The 14,629-nt window shown below is 48.4% G+C and overlaps 1 protein-coding gene across 1 annotated transcript in view; it reads right to left on the reverse strand.

Moving 5' to 3' along the window:
• Positions 1 to 14,629, reverse strand: part of DIAPH1 (diaphanous related formin 1) — a 150,190-nt gene that overhangs the window by 13,219 nt on the left and 122,342 nt on the right. Inside the window, exons 21-25 of the mRNA XM_054038167.1 lie at positions 9,961 to 10,200; positions 9,670 to 9,799; positions 7,893 to 8,019; positions 5,549 to 5,711; positions 5,068 to 5,203 (exon numbers count right to left, since the gene is read on the reverse strand). Of these exons, the coding sequence (XP_053894142.1) occupies positions 5,068 to 5,203; positions 5,549 to 5,711; positions 7,893 to 8,019; positions 9,670 to 9,799; positions 9,961 to 10,200 (796 nt within the window). The remainder of the gene's footprint in view (positions 1 to 5,067; positions 5,204 to 5,548; positions 5,712 to 7,892; positions 8,020 to 9,669; positions 9,800 to 9,960; positions 10,201 to 14,629) is intronic.

The raw sequence follows: 14,629 nt of genomic DNA on the forward strand, positions 1-14,629 counted from the left end.
CCTTTCCTCACTGACAAAGCCCTGCCACATCCAGGCTTTTGTGACCTCCAGGATGGATGAGTAACAGGTGGAGGCTTCAGCTGGCATAAAACAGCGCTCTCTGGCCCCAGGGCCAATTCCGTGGGGTGCGCTGCAGGGCACTCTTAGCAACAGGCCAATGGCTTTGGAATTTGCTCCCTCTTAAAAAGCTAACACCAACCAGGGTTTAGTAGACATGGAGATTCTATACAACTCATTTGTTTAAGTTGACATCCTCTGATCCAGAAGCTGGGAAGGGATCTATTCCTGCAGATGGTGAAGGCAGTAGTAAGATGTGCAATATAAAATGAAATACTTGTCAGGAGGCTGGAGTACTGGAAAAGGCACAACACTATCTGTTGAGGGGAGATGGAAAGAATTCCTGGGATAGGCACTGTACTAACTGGTGAGGAGGGGTGTACAGAGATGCACACAGACAGCACTAATGGGGGGGAGAGAAGGGGGGGAGAGAAAGAAGCTCCAGGGACATACACAGCACTAGCTGTGTGGGGACTCCAGAACCCTCAGGGCCTGGACTATCCAGTGCACTAAATCACTGAGGCCTTGGTATCCATAGATTGAATTGTTGCGATACACACCAACAAACATGGGGGCCCTCTGTGCCTTGGGATGATGGCAAATGCCACAGATATTTATGGAATCTTTTACAGAAAAATTGACAGCATAACCTTCTATTAACATGCTCCTCTCCTCCTGAAATCAGAGGCTATTGTGCTATGACTTTAGCCCTGCCTGTGAATTTTGCTGAGCCACTTGGACCTTGAGAGAAAGAGATGCACGGGATCTCTCTCATCCAGTCACCAGGAGGGAAGAAAGCAGCAATTTGAGCCCTCAAAAATGTCTTACTCACTTCCCACCACCTCCTCCCCTGCTGGGGGCGAAGGGGAAGAAAGGGTGGAGTGACACCAGCAGCAGCCCTAGAAACCTCTGGCAGCTACAAGAGCCAGGGGAATCCAAAGGGGACATGATTGAAGACAGATGTGAAAGGAACATGCTCTTGTTGAGCAGGGATTGCTTGGTACAGGCCTCTGGCAGGCCTCCCCCTTCTGCAAACTGAAACGTGCCAGGGGAGGAGCTGGAACTCGTTAACTCATACATTTGCTTATTTTAACAATTTCCTCCTCCTGCAGCTCTCAGATGAGATTAAACTTTATACTAGAGTTCAAGCATTCAGCTGCTGCAATGCTACATTCCTGGGCCTCCCCCGGGACAGCGCATAGACAGCGGCCCAACTCCAGAGCAAAGGCAGCAGACAAGAGCTAAGGGACTAACTAACAGGGAACACCCCATGAACCTAGAGGGAAACGCTGCACACAGCTTCTCTGGGGAGCCCATGGGACAGCATGAGAAAATGGCCAGGAAAGAAATGTAGCAGCAACCCAGAAAAACAAAGAGCAGCCTGCTGCCCATCATAGTCCCCCATTGAATACAGGGGCTCAAAGAGCCCAGCTTCTTTGGAGGGTGAGAGGGAGAGAAAGGAGGATGAGAGAGCATGACAGCGTTACAGATGAAACAGTTGGCAAAAAGTAAACAAGACTGAGCTGGGAAGATGCTGAGGTGGGGTGGGGATCCCTCTCTGATGAGAGCTGGGGCACAATTAACCCTGGAAGTCATTGAACATGGGCTTAGAGGGCTGGCAAATTTGTCTGGGGAAAGCCACCCTGAGATCTCACGGTCCACGAATTCATGACTTCAGTAGAGCAGCAGTGAGAGTTCACAGTGATCAATAAGAGCTCTGCAACAGGACTTGCTTGCTTGAAGAGCCCAAGAAACTGGGGCTGGGAAGGAATGCAAGTGAGCCTGTGGGGCATTTTACTGCACACAAGTTCCCACAGGCAGAAGGAGGGGATAAGTTTCAGGAAATTAAGTGAGAAGCAGGAAATCAATGGAAAAGTGCAGTAACTGAGTCCATATGTTGTAACAAAGGAATGTGTCTAGTAGCACAGAGCAGACTATGCCTGTTAATGAGGAAGCCCCTGCTGTGGGACAGCTCCTAGAGAGGGAAGTTATTTCTTGGACTAGAGCACTTAACAGAAAACCTTGCATGAGCCCCTTGGTTCACAGACTGGCCATCCTTGGTATGGCGTAAAGGTTTGCAGATGGGGTGACAAATGGGTTAAGAATGAGAAGGTCACTGTAAACAGCATATGGCCACTGCATAGAATGTCACTCAACTGCATCTCAGGGGCTGGGCTTTCCAGGGCTGTGCCAGGCCTAGCAACATATGCCAACAACTCTGTAATTAGACATCTCATTAATATCCTCATGTAACAGATCATCTAGCAGAGGGTCAAGGAGATAGCTGGTGATATACCTACTGTATTACACAGTGGGACAAGAAACTGGATGAAGCACCAACTAAACGGACTTGAGAATTCAATTTTAGCATATTAATACAAAGGTGGGGACTCTTTTTTCACTGGTAACAAAGGCAGCCAACAGGATTTGTGGCTTTGACAAAAGGGACATGTTAAGGTTACCTACCTTTCGCAACTGTTGTTCTTTGAGATGCGTTGCTCATGTCCATTCCATTCTAGGTGTGCACGTGCCTACGTGTGCGGCCAGAGATTTTTGCCTTAGCGGTACCCATAGGGCCGGCTGTAGTGCCCTCTAGCGTGCCACGCCCATGCCACTGTATATTAGGCGCTGCCAGCCCACGCCCTTTCAGTTCCTTCTTGCCGACAACTCCAACAGAGGGGTAGGAAGATGGGTAATGGAATGGACATGAGCAACACATCTCAAAGAACAACAGTTACAAAAGGTAGGTAACCATTTTTTCTTCTTCAAGTGCTTGCTCATGTTGATTCCATTCTAGGTGACTTGCAAGCAGTATCAATGGAGGTGGGCTTGTAGTTCTCCGTCGTGCAACTTGTAGTACGGCTCTGCCAAAGCGAGCATCGTCTCGTGCCTGCTGAGTCAGTGCGTAGTGCAACACGAACGTATGGACGGATGACCAGGTGGCGGCCCGACAGATCTCTTGATTCTGCACCTGTGCCAGGAAGGCCACCCAAGACACCTGTGCTCTGGTGGAATGAGCTGTCACAATCACTGGCGGGACCACTTTTGCCAGCTTGTAGCACTGGCGGATGCACGCTGTGATCCAAGACGAAATTCTCTGGGCTGAGACAGGGCAGCCCTTCATCCTGTCTGCGACCGCAACAAACAACTGTGTTGACTTACAGAACGGCCGTGTTCTATCGATGTAGAAGGCCAGCATCCATCTGACATCCAGCATATGCAGCCTGCGCTCCGCATCTGACGTGTAAGGTTTTGGACAGAGGACCGGTAAGTAGATGTCCTGGCCCGTGTGGAACTGGGACACAAGCTTGGGCAGAAAAGCTGGATGTGAGCGCAGCTAGACCTGGTCCTTGTAGAAGACTGTATAGGGTGGCTCTAAGGTGAGTGCTCTGATCTCGGACACCCACCGAGCCAACGATATGGCAACCAGGAAGGAAAGGAGCAGGAGGGAGCAGGAAGCTAGGGGTTCAAAAGGAGGGCCCATAAGCTTCGAGAGCACCAGATTCAGGTCCCATGGGAGAACCGGGTCTCGGATGTGCGGGTACAGGTGCTCTAGACCAGGGGTCTCAAACTCAAATGACCATGGGGGTCACGTGAGGACTAGTACATTGGCCCGAGGGCTGCATTACTGACACCTCCCCCCCCGCCGCCGCCCTCGGCCCCGCCCCCACTCCACCCCTTCCATGAGGCCCCGCCTCTTCCCACCCCTTCCCTGCTCCCATTCCAACCCCTTCCCTGAAATCCCCACCTCAACTCTGCCCCCTCCCTGCCCCCAAGGAGTGCAGGAGGGGTGTGGTGGGGGCTCAGGGCAGGGAGTTGGGGTGTGGGGTGCAGGAGGGGTGAGGGGTACAGCAAGGGGCCAGGGTGCAAGAGGGGTGCAGGGTGCAGCAGGGGGATCAGGGCAGTGGGTTGGGGTGCAAGAGGAGTGCCGGGTGTGGCAGGGGGTTCAGGGTAGGGGGTCGGGGTTCAGGGTGCAGCAGGGGGCTCAGGGCAGGGGGGTCATGAAGCAGGAGGGGTGCAGGGTATGGCAGGGGGTCGGGGCGCAGGAGGGGTGTGGCATGAGGCTCAGGGCAGTGGGTTGGGATGCAGGAAGGGTGAGGGGTGAGGCAGGGGGTCAGGGTGCAGGAGGGATGCAGGGTATGGCAGGGGGCTCAGGGCAGGAGGTTCGGCTGCAGAAAGGGTTCGGGGGGCAGGATCTGGCCCGGCGCGTACTGGGGGCAGGGCAGGCTCCCTGCCTGCCTGCCCTGCCCCCGCAAGAGGCTGGAACGTAGGGAAGGGGGGGCAGAGGGGCTCGCAGGCCGCAGAAAATCACCCCGCGGGCCGCGTGTTTGAGACCCCTGCTCTAGACCTTTCATGAATCACGCCATCTTGGGATGGGCGAAGACAGACCTGCCTTGAAGCAGAGGGTGGAACGCAGAAATGGCCGCCAGGTGCACCTTGACCGAAGACAGCAACACGCCTTGGAGCTTTAAGTGCAGTAAATAGTCCAGGATGACCTGCAATGAGGCCTCCTCAGGACGAACGTGTTTGTCCGAGGAGATATGAGAGAGCAGAGCTCTTCTTCCTTTAACTACCAGCTGTCCCAAGAGACCAAGGGGAGAGACTGCACAAGGTAGGAATACTGGAATTCCCTCTCCTTTTGTTCAATGCCTCTCCCTGTGCCATGTAATTTGCCACATTTTACATAGGTGGTAAGCTCCTTAGGTCACTCTCTTTGGTCTGTGAAGAACTCTGCAATGCTATGGGGATGTATAAGTCAGAATAAACACACCACCAAAGTCTAATGCTCTGTGCTGCTGCTGGAAGCCAAGGCATTCACATAGAAACATTCACTATGTCTAGTCAGCTCAGCTCCATGTGCTGAGCTGTCTCCATCACTGAGACCCCAACCAGGGGCCCAAAGCCACTTCCCTTTTTTCTTGCACCTTACAACCCACTATATTGCTACAGCTTTGCATTCAGACCAGAACCTCTGCTGCCCCTCATTTATCACCATACTGCCTCTAGTACCTGCATTCATGTCTATCAGCTGCTCTCTCTTCTGCTGCTTCTCCAGTCTTTCCTTCTCAGCTTTCTCCTTGGCCAGTTTAGCTCGGCGCATCTTCTCCTCTGTCTCACGCCGCTTCTGATTCTCCTTGGCAGCTTGCTGCAAATGAGAAAAACAGCTATTTGGGAAGTGACTGATGGTGCAGAGGTCTGAACGGGGGGTAACTGTACAGACAGAGTTACTTTCCCAGTGGGAAAGGATGAGAAAAGATCATGCCAGGGCTGGGTGCACAGGGATGGATTGGTCTGAGCTAAGTGGTAGGACTGGCCTGCTACACCCAGGGTTGTGAGTTCAATCCTTGAGGGGGGCCATTTAGGGAACTGGGGTAAAAATCTGTCTGGGGATTGGTCCTGCTTTGAGCAGAGGGTTGGACTAGATAACCTCCTGAGGTCCCTTCCAACCCTGATATTCTATGATTCTATGAGGAAAGGGTCCCTTGCTCACCAGAAACATGTTCCTGAAGTTGTGCAGATCCATGAAGAACTCCTCAACGGACATTTTCTTGGGGTCAAACAGGAAGTACTGGCCCATCTCCTTAAAAAGGTTATCCATGTTTGAGTACATCATTTGCAGCTTTTCATATTGCTCTCGAGCATCCTTCACAAAGATGTGAAATCTGAGAGTCAAGGATTACATCAGCTGCTCTGTGGAAACACCAGGGGTGAGGGATAGCATGTGCATGCACCAGAATTATCTGGTTAACCAATGGGCTCTTCTCCAGCTTGCAAAATTCCTCTGACAGCATAGAGAGCTTCCCCTCCAACTGCAGTGATCCCCAGCATACTCAACTGGGTGCACCCCAGTATCCTCTGCTCAAGAGGTCAAGGGTTCAGTGTCTTATGTTAAGGGGGGAGGAGGAAGGGCTAGGTGTGAATATGCATGGCATGCACTGGACTTCCAACGGCACATTCCTTCCAGGGATCCCCTTACAAAGGGAGACCTTACAGTGCACCAGTGCTGCTCCTTCCGTATGGCCCATACTACCTGTGACAGTCCCCTCTGGTGTTATCTGGAGCGGTGATCTGCTAGGTCACTCCAATCCTTGACTCTGGGAGCCAGCCTTACCCTGCTCTTCTGTGAGAATCCCCACTCCTGGGCTGTTCACGCAGAGCCTCTGGCATATAAGCTGCTCCTTGGACTGGGCAACCGAATGACATGAGCCAATATCTCCGGTCCCAGACACAACCCTAGGAACCTCCGTCTTCCAGTGTCCAATTATGCCCGCTGGACACTGCAAGCTTATATGAGTTCGTCAATTTAATAAAGAAATTGATATGCACCAGTCTTGTTATCCCAAGAGGAGACTGTGACATGCTTCAAACCAAACGCACTGCTTCAGGTAGAATAAACAAACAAATTTATGAACTATGAAAGATAGATTTTAAGAGATTATAAAAGCCAAAGCATAAGTCATATTTAGTCAAATGAAACAAAAGCAAAATGCATTCTAAGCTGATTTTATCACTTTTAATGCCCTTACAATCTTAGATGCTTCTCACCACAGGCTGGCTGGTTGCCCTTCAGCCAGGCTCTCCCCTTTGATCAGCGCTTCAGTCACTTGGTGTGGTGTCTGTAAATGTAGGTGGAAGAGAGAGGAAGAACATGGCAAACGTCTCTCCCTTTTATCATGTTCTTTCTTCCCTCTTGGCTTTGCCCCCCTCCCTTCAGAGTCAGGTGAGCATTACCTCATCGCAGTCCCAAACTGATGAAAGGAAGGGGGGTGACTCACTCAAGAGTCCAACAGATCCTTTTGTTGCTGCCTAGGCCAGTGCCCTTTGTTCCTGCGAGGCTGGGCTGGGTTTGTCCCATACATGCCCTGATAAGGTTTGAATTGTCTCTCTGCTCTCGGAGAGTTTTTGCCTGGGCTTGCTTTAAGGCATAAGGATACATTTTCAGCCTCATAACTATATACATGAAATTATAACCTATAACGTTACTGTAACAATTACTATAATATCACATTAACAACAATGCTCAGTGCATTATGAGCCTTCCGATGACACCCGACATAACAAACTTTGCAGTGGATACCACACAATCATTTTACAAGGATGAACATGGGGGTGCTGGGTGTTCCCCCGAGGTAGTGTCACACCACCACAGTACAGTGGGAGTGAACACGCGAATCCCAAATCCATGCAACTCATCAGAATCCCCTCAGCCAGAGCAGACTATCTGTCAGCCTGACCATCACCCTGAAATGTGCCTAAATCTGAGCGTTTTTGTCCCCAAAACACATGCAAATACAGCATATCTACATCCCACTTTTGTCCCCGGCCAGTAGCATGGGAATACTCTGACACATGGCAGATGCAAGTACCAACTCCCATCTCACAGAACACTGGAATTCCCTTGCCTGTGATAGCAACTCCCCAAGACAATGTAGCATACCAAGTATTGCCCTCAGTAGAGGTACACCCTGCATTCCAACCATCACCATATGGTGCACAGAGAATCCTGCTGTCTGTGCCACATACCTGCAGACCAACTTCCAGCAAACTTGCAAAGTACCAAGCATTTTTGGCATCCAGACGAGTACCAGGCATTCCCTTGCACACAGCATCCAAGGATCTGGAGGTAAGTGGAGATTCCCCTGCTGATGGCCTAGAGTGTCTAAACAATGAACCAGGGATCCCTTCAGCCATGCATGAACATGCCTTGCCCCAACACCATGTAAGAGATGTCTTCTTGCACAGGACATACCCATGTGCTAGCTCCCCACAACCTTGCAGTGCACTGGAAATCCCTTCTGCCCTAGCATGTGCCCTCTTTCTTAGGGGTAAAGGATATGGTCATTTTTTCCACAAATTTGTCCTTCTTGTCTGTGTCACTGGGGAAATTCTCAACATCATGCTGCAGATCTGAAATCTGTTTCTTCATCTGATCCAAATTCTTCTGTAAATTCTCAGTGGAGACTGAAAGAGAGAGACAAAGATGGAGTACAGACGCCCCCCAACTTACGCAATCATTCCGTTCTGAAAAGCCTTGCGTAACTCGAATTTTGTTTAAGTCAGAAACGTATATCCATACGTTACGCAAAAATTTCCAGAACTCGAAAATCCTATTTCTGGCTTATGGAACTTTTTCCGTAAGTGCGAATTTGCGTAAGTCAGGTCTTGTGTAACCCAGGGAGTGTCTGTACGATATTCCCAACGTACACATCAAAATTGAGGCCTTGTCCACAATGGGTTTTTAAACACTACTATAACTGCAACCATGCAGAGAAAAGCATGGTTATTTATAAAGCCCTGCAAATCTGCGGCTATCTGCTTTATATCCATGGATATCTGCATCCACGGGCCATGTTTGCAGATCGGATACAGATACAAATTTTGTATCAGGGCTCTAACCATTTACCCTGGTGCAGCTTAACCCAGTTCAAAGCAAGGCAAGCTCCACCAGTACAATGGTGCTGTGCCAGTGCAGACAAGACCGAAGCTCCCTGGGGTCCTTGGCAGCAGTTCACACCACAGATAGGGCCCTATCTACTTATGGATTGCATAAACTCAGGTGGAGGGCAAAGCTGACTTGTTTTCTACACCCAGCAGATGGACGATGTCTCCAGCATTCCACTCATTCCTCTTCCCCTTTCCAACTGGGCACAAGCCAGGGATGATGGGCCAGATTCTGGCCCCACTATGCTGCCTTTGTGCCATTCTCGTAACACCAAAGGGGCCATACACAGGCTGCCTGTGATTTTCCCCAGCCTAGAGGTTCTACACCATTTTCCTTTGCAGCCCCCAGCCTAGGAGATCCTCTGTGGTTCAGTGATTTCTGGATGCCAGATCAGTTTCTTTGGGTCACAGATAGCTTGGTGCAACTTGTAGCAGCCTTCATGCTAAATGAGGATTGGGGATCTACAAAGATAGCATAAAACCACCTTTGCCCCCTTCCCCAGGAAGCATAGTGCACTTGAGAAACTCTGTATATGTTTATATTAGAATTTCTATTGCATGTGTGTCGGAAGAGAGCTTGAGGGCTGAAAAGGAATATGTTATCAGTACTAATGAGAGACACTGAGAGGCTAGTTAGGGAATGCAGAATTGGACGGGTGGGGGGCAGGACCCCAGGCACTCTGCTGAGAGCTTTCATTCCTGCTCACTGAAGGAAGGCTACATCTGCAGTCTGCATCCTGCTGCTCTCCTCTTTCATTCCTCCTTGGACACTGACTCAACACAGCCAGCCTTCCACACAGGACAAACAATAGATATAACAAGTGGAAGGACAGACGCCTGGGAGTTCAGGGAGCTTCCCTCACTACCCTACACAGCACAGCCCTACTACTCAGTCCAGAGAGGCCTTCCTTTTACCATACTCACAAAACCACATACCATTGGGAACTAGCTTCAACAACAACCTCTTGGCCTAACGTCCATTTACATAGAAACAAAAACGGTCTTTGTTCCACATGCTCAAGATCCAATCTCCCATTCCCACCCATATACAGAGACAACCCTCCATTCTCCCAAAACAAGATCAAGACCCCCAATGTAACCCTGCACCACCTTTCACCTATTCTGACATCACCTTCTGTGACACTCCACCCACACTACAATAACAAATACCTCGACTGGCTTTCTCCACGTGGATGAGCTCATCAGGGAACTTCATTATGTCGGGATACTGCTGCTCACACAGCTCAGTCAGGAAGTGCAGCAATGTTAACTTCTGATCAGTGGATTTTGTGTCTCGGAGCTGGTAATGAGAAAACTGGCTATGAGAACGGGACAGCACAGAGAATACTTGAAAATAGCAAACTGTGGTTTGCTGTCCCAAGCACAGATGCCTGGAGGTTTCCCTGCGTGATAAACACAGAGGAAGCAATTCCCTGACCTGCCCATGGAAAAAACACTCACCTTGCAGAGGAAGCTAATGTTGAAGCCAAAGGCACCAGCATTCCTGGAGCCTGCATTCATGAAGTTGCCCACCAGTAGGGTTATCTCCAGCAGGCTGGAAAAGCTCTTACTTTTACGCACTTCCTCACAGGCTGCTGTTACGGAGACAATCTCAGGCTTGATGTTCTCCACCTGCTCATTAAATTGCAGCTTGAAAAGGATGGCGTTGAGGCGGGGCCGCAGGTGGGAAACCGAGCTAATCTGAGAAGGGAAGGGGACAGGAACAGTGTCACACAGGAGGAAGAGAAAACAAGATGCTCTGAAAAGGGAAGGGGACAGGAAAAGAAGCCTACTTACCAGTGATGGTAGCTCCTTGCAGATCCACCCTCTAGGAGTTGTGTGCTATACCTTGCAAGTCCCAGAATCATTTAAGAGCAACTAACCACAGAAGATACACACACTGACACTCAGTCAAACATAAGGTACATTAGATTTTTTTAATTGAGGCTGTAATGCCCACATGCCTAACCATACTCAGTTCCACTCCATGTATGCAAAATCTAATTCTAGACCACAAAGATGAGGGGAAAATGGGAAAGCAAATACACATGGAGAACTTCAGTTACTGGTAGGTAAACTGCCTTTCCCTTGCATACAATTGCCATTGCAGATTCCTACTCTAAGGCCCCAATTCCAGAAAGCATGAAAATAGGCTCTGAAGTCCTGCTGGCTCCAAGCACATGAAGGCTGTGCTTTAGTGCTTTCCTGAATAGGGCTGTTTTCCCAAATCAGAGTCTAACATCTGATTTGGGATGTAGTAGCAATGAACCTGCGGCAGGGTTACTCAGAAGCGTGTATTTAAACAGAGACAGAAGTGCTAGCCTCACAAGGTGAACATCAAATCTGGATCCAATCTCACGAGACTACACCCAAACATAGCCATGACACAGGATCTTCATGGTAATCTTAGTCTCAAAGAAGCAGGCCATTGAAGCACCCACAGCTCCTTGACACTTGAACCCCCATCTAACATAATATAGCTGAATGTAGATCGTTACTGATCGAAGACTGCTTGTTACTCCATCTTCTTCCCTTCTTATGACAACCAGGCGATTTATTAAACTGTTTAGTTCTGGCCCTATAGTTGCTTCATGGCCAGCTTGTGGGCTTGGAAAGAAGTTCAGAAGGGAAATGGCCTGGGATGAAATTTACATTATCTTGGTCAGGAATTGACTCAAGCAGATCATCCATGAGTCTAGGGAGGGTCAAGTTCAAAATTAGGTGACTTACAGATTGATGGGTATACAGACAAAAGACCCTTTGAAAATAGTTTCACCAAAGGATGAGCAATGACAGAATTACCATCCAATGTGGAACAACAACTCATTCTAGGGACTAAATGTACCTTAACGATAGAAAAAGATAACCCAGGTTTCATCAAGAACAATAAACACTCCAAAATTGCAAGACCAGGCCATATCTGAGACGTCACATCCTTACTATAAGACCCCATGGAAATGCTTCTATTTGAATATATGACTCAAAGCATCTAAGACTGTCTAAGGTTCCCACATCAGTGCCACTAGGTGAAGTGACTAGCTCAGAATTTCCTTCTGGAAACTCTGGTAAGAGCACAGGTAGTTCTTTCATAAGCACAAGAATGCCCAAATATCACAGCTAACGGAGCCCCAACCAAGATTATTAGGATTCTGTAATCCAATTCTTGTCTTGCTTTCTACAACAGAAAACGGGGGTGGGAAGGACTAGAACCATGTGTCTGAGAAATTAGACATCCTACCCCTTGGGTGGAGGACAGGCTTGGCTGTGGTCAAGTCAGTGAACTAGACTGGAAGGAAGGAAAGAAATTATTATTAGTCTGGGCTTTCCATTGGTATTTCATGACCAGGTTTCACCCTGGGAATAAAATGTGGCTGAAGAAACTGGCTGATGCTAGTAACTGGTAGACATTGTGATGGGCCCGAATTTACTTACTGAACTACTGGACTGAAGGTGGTGCCCAGACTGAACACTAGATTGCAGTTGCTGATGCTTGTGGGATATTGAAGAGTGGGGACGTTTCACCAGTAGGCAGCACAGTGGGACCAGATGCTGCAAGAGAAACCCCTAAATTCCAAGGCAACAATAATTGTTCTACTGCCATGAAATATCCGTAGCCTTTGTTCTCATCCTCCCAACCCCACAAAAACCACCCAGCTATGTCTCAGTTGAAAATTCTTATTGATGTAAAATGTGATGATTATTTTCCAGGATGAGTTTTGTTATTGTTCTCTGGGCACCCTGTTTCTACTCTTTGGGCGTTAGCTCCTGTGATGCTGGCCAAGGCAACCCATCTCAGAACCTCCTCTTCCCCATATGTGCCAGGAAAGAGAAGGTATTGGTAGCTGGCTTTAGCAGCTTATCTCCCCAGCTCCTCAAGTTTCAGCTGCTGCACTGTTCTCCAGCCTACAATTGTGTCTCCTCCACTCCCTGGACCCTTGTTTCTTGCTCTCCTACCTGCTGCTGGTTGGCTCCATAAAGGAGCATGTACTGTGATCCAATTAACTTCCCTTTGTGGGGAAAGCTGCAGAGCAAGAGGAAGCTGCAGGCTGGTCCAAGCAGGGCAGGGTGACAGATGGAAAACAAAATGTCAGGTGTAACAGATGAGAGACCTGGGAAGTGTAGGTGTTCAATGACTATACCGAAACATGCCAGACAGGCTTGGACTTTTGCAACAGTAAGTGTTACGTGGGTTTCCTGGGGAATCCCTGAGGATGCTTAATGCAAATTCAACAATAGTGCTTATACAAAAACCCAGGCCTTTGAAGCTTTGTCCTGAGGAGAGGGATATTGTCTGGAGATACAGGAGATCAGAGATCAAAGGCCCAAACACTAGAAAGAAACAGCTGGACTGTCCCAAGCTTGTTCTAGTTCTTGATCTGAAGCCTGACATAAGCTTGCAACCAGGAGAGCTAACCCTATTTACTGTTTTTTATGTTCTCTGTAATGCTAGGAATTGCCTGACGGGACAGTGCCCTAAGAATAAATGTATTTTGTTTTGTGAAGGTTGGCTAGTAACTGGTATACACTGTTGTAGCCCCGGGAGACAGCACAGAATCATAGACATGTAGGGCTGGAAGAGACCTCGAGAACTCATGAAGTCCAGCTGCCTGTGCTGAGGCAGCATCAAGCAAATCTAGAAATAGTTAGCCACAGGTGTTGGCCCTACTCATACCTGCTGGGGAAGTAACAGTGAGGTGCAGAGGGACTGGAAGCCTAAAACCAGTCTGGAGGGACACGGATGCACATCTTCCAAGAGGTGACAGCCGGGAACCTGAAAATGTACATGGGTGCCCCCAAGGAAAACCAAGAGAAGGATAAAAGATACAGTTGACCCTGCAATTGTGACACTGGGCAGCTGGCTGCGGCACAATGGTGAACTCCAGGACATCTAGGGAAAAGGAATTATGCAGCCCTGGAATTGTGTAGTCACTTGTCTCAGAGCTATTGTTCCAGCTTCTCTGCAGACATATGGAGATGACACTGCATTACATTACAGAGTTCACGTTGTTGACATTTTCTCTGCTACCATAAGGGCTAAAAACTTTATTTAAAAAATTAAAGGTCAGATTATGGAGCACATTCCCGCAGCAAGGCAGGGATTCTGGAGCAAACTCCATGGTTGCAGATAATCTGTCTATAGGTAATCTGAGAAAATCCAGGAGCTCAAATGGCAATCTTGGCCTCCCTCAGTTTCCTCTATCATGCTGTCAGATTGTGACTTAAAAGACAAATTGAAAATCTTCATCTGAACTTCCTAAGGAAGCCATGATGTAAGGAACTATGAATCCTTTGTCTCAGCATCACTGCTGAGGCAATGGAGCAGGCAGTTGTGTTCAAGCATCATATACTGTTCTTAACAAGCACTTTATCAAGTGCTGCCTTTCTTGAAGAATCGAGGCCTTTATGCCTTGCCTGCTAGCCTCTGGAAAGGATCTTTCTCCACAGATGGAAATTATAACAGACTACAATGGCTTGTAAATTGATCACTTGCCTCTGAGAAATGAGCCCCCCTTCTCATCTGATCTAGCTCTGAAATCCTTATCCTGAGATACAGACAAAAATGATTTCCCTCTCTTACCTCTGTCATAGGCTGCTAACACCATTAGGAATTTCATGGAAAGGTGGGACATAGAGGACAATCACAGATCCCTCTTCGTGCTCTGTAGTTGAACCTCTCTGATATAGACAATCAACATTTCTCTAGAGAATGAGACACTTCAGCTCCTCTCTTAGGACATTTTGGGGGAAGGTGGTATGGCAATACTGCTTTCTTATTTCCAGCCCTTTTAGAAGGGTGGCCATGGCGAGATGCAGTTCACTGAGTCCATGAGTATGTGTAAGGCCCATGAAAGCTTATAAGTTCACTTGAATTAAAGTGCATAATACCTATAACGGCCATAGGGAATATACCAGAAAATCATTTCAGATCACTACTGTACTGAAGGAGGATATTAAAGAGGATCTCTCCCCCTAAAGCCAGACTAATTGTGCCACAAACTCTAAGGGAAAGAAAGTAATACTCAAAATGTTGAATCTGAGACAGAAATTTAATGACAAGGAGAAAGTTCAAGGAACAGAATCTAGGACCGTGCACTGAGACACTGGAGTTGGTCCAGAAAATCCCTAGGGT

This window comes from Malaclemys terrapin, chromosome 8 (assembly GCF_027887155.1).
Source record: "Malaclemys terrapin pileata isolate rMalTer1 chromosome 8, rMalTer1.hap1, whole genome shotgun sequence".
Taxonomy (NCBI): Eukaryota; Metazoa; Chordata; order Testudines; family Emydidae; genus Malaclemys; species Malaclemys terrapin.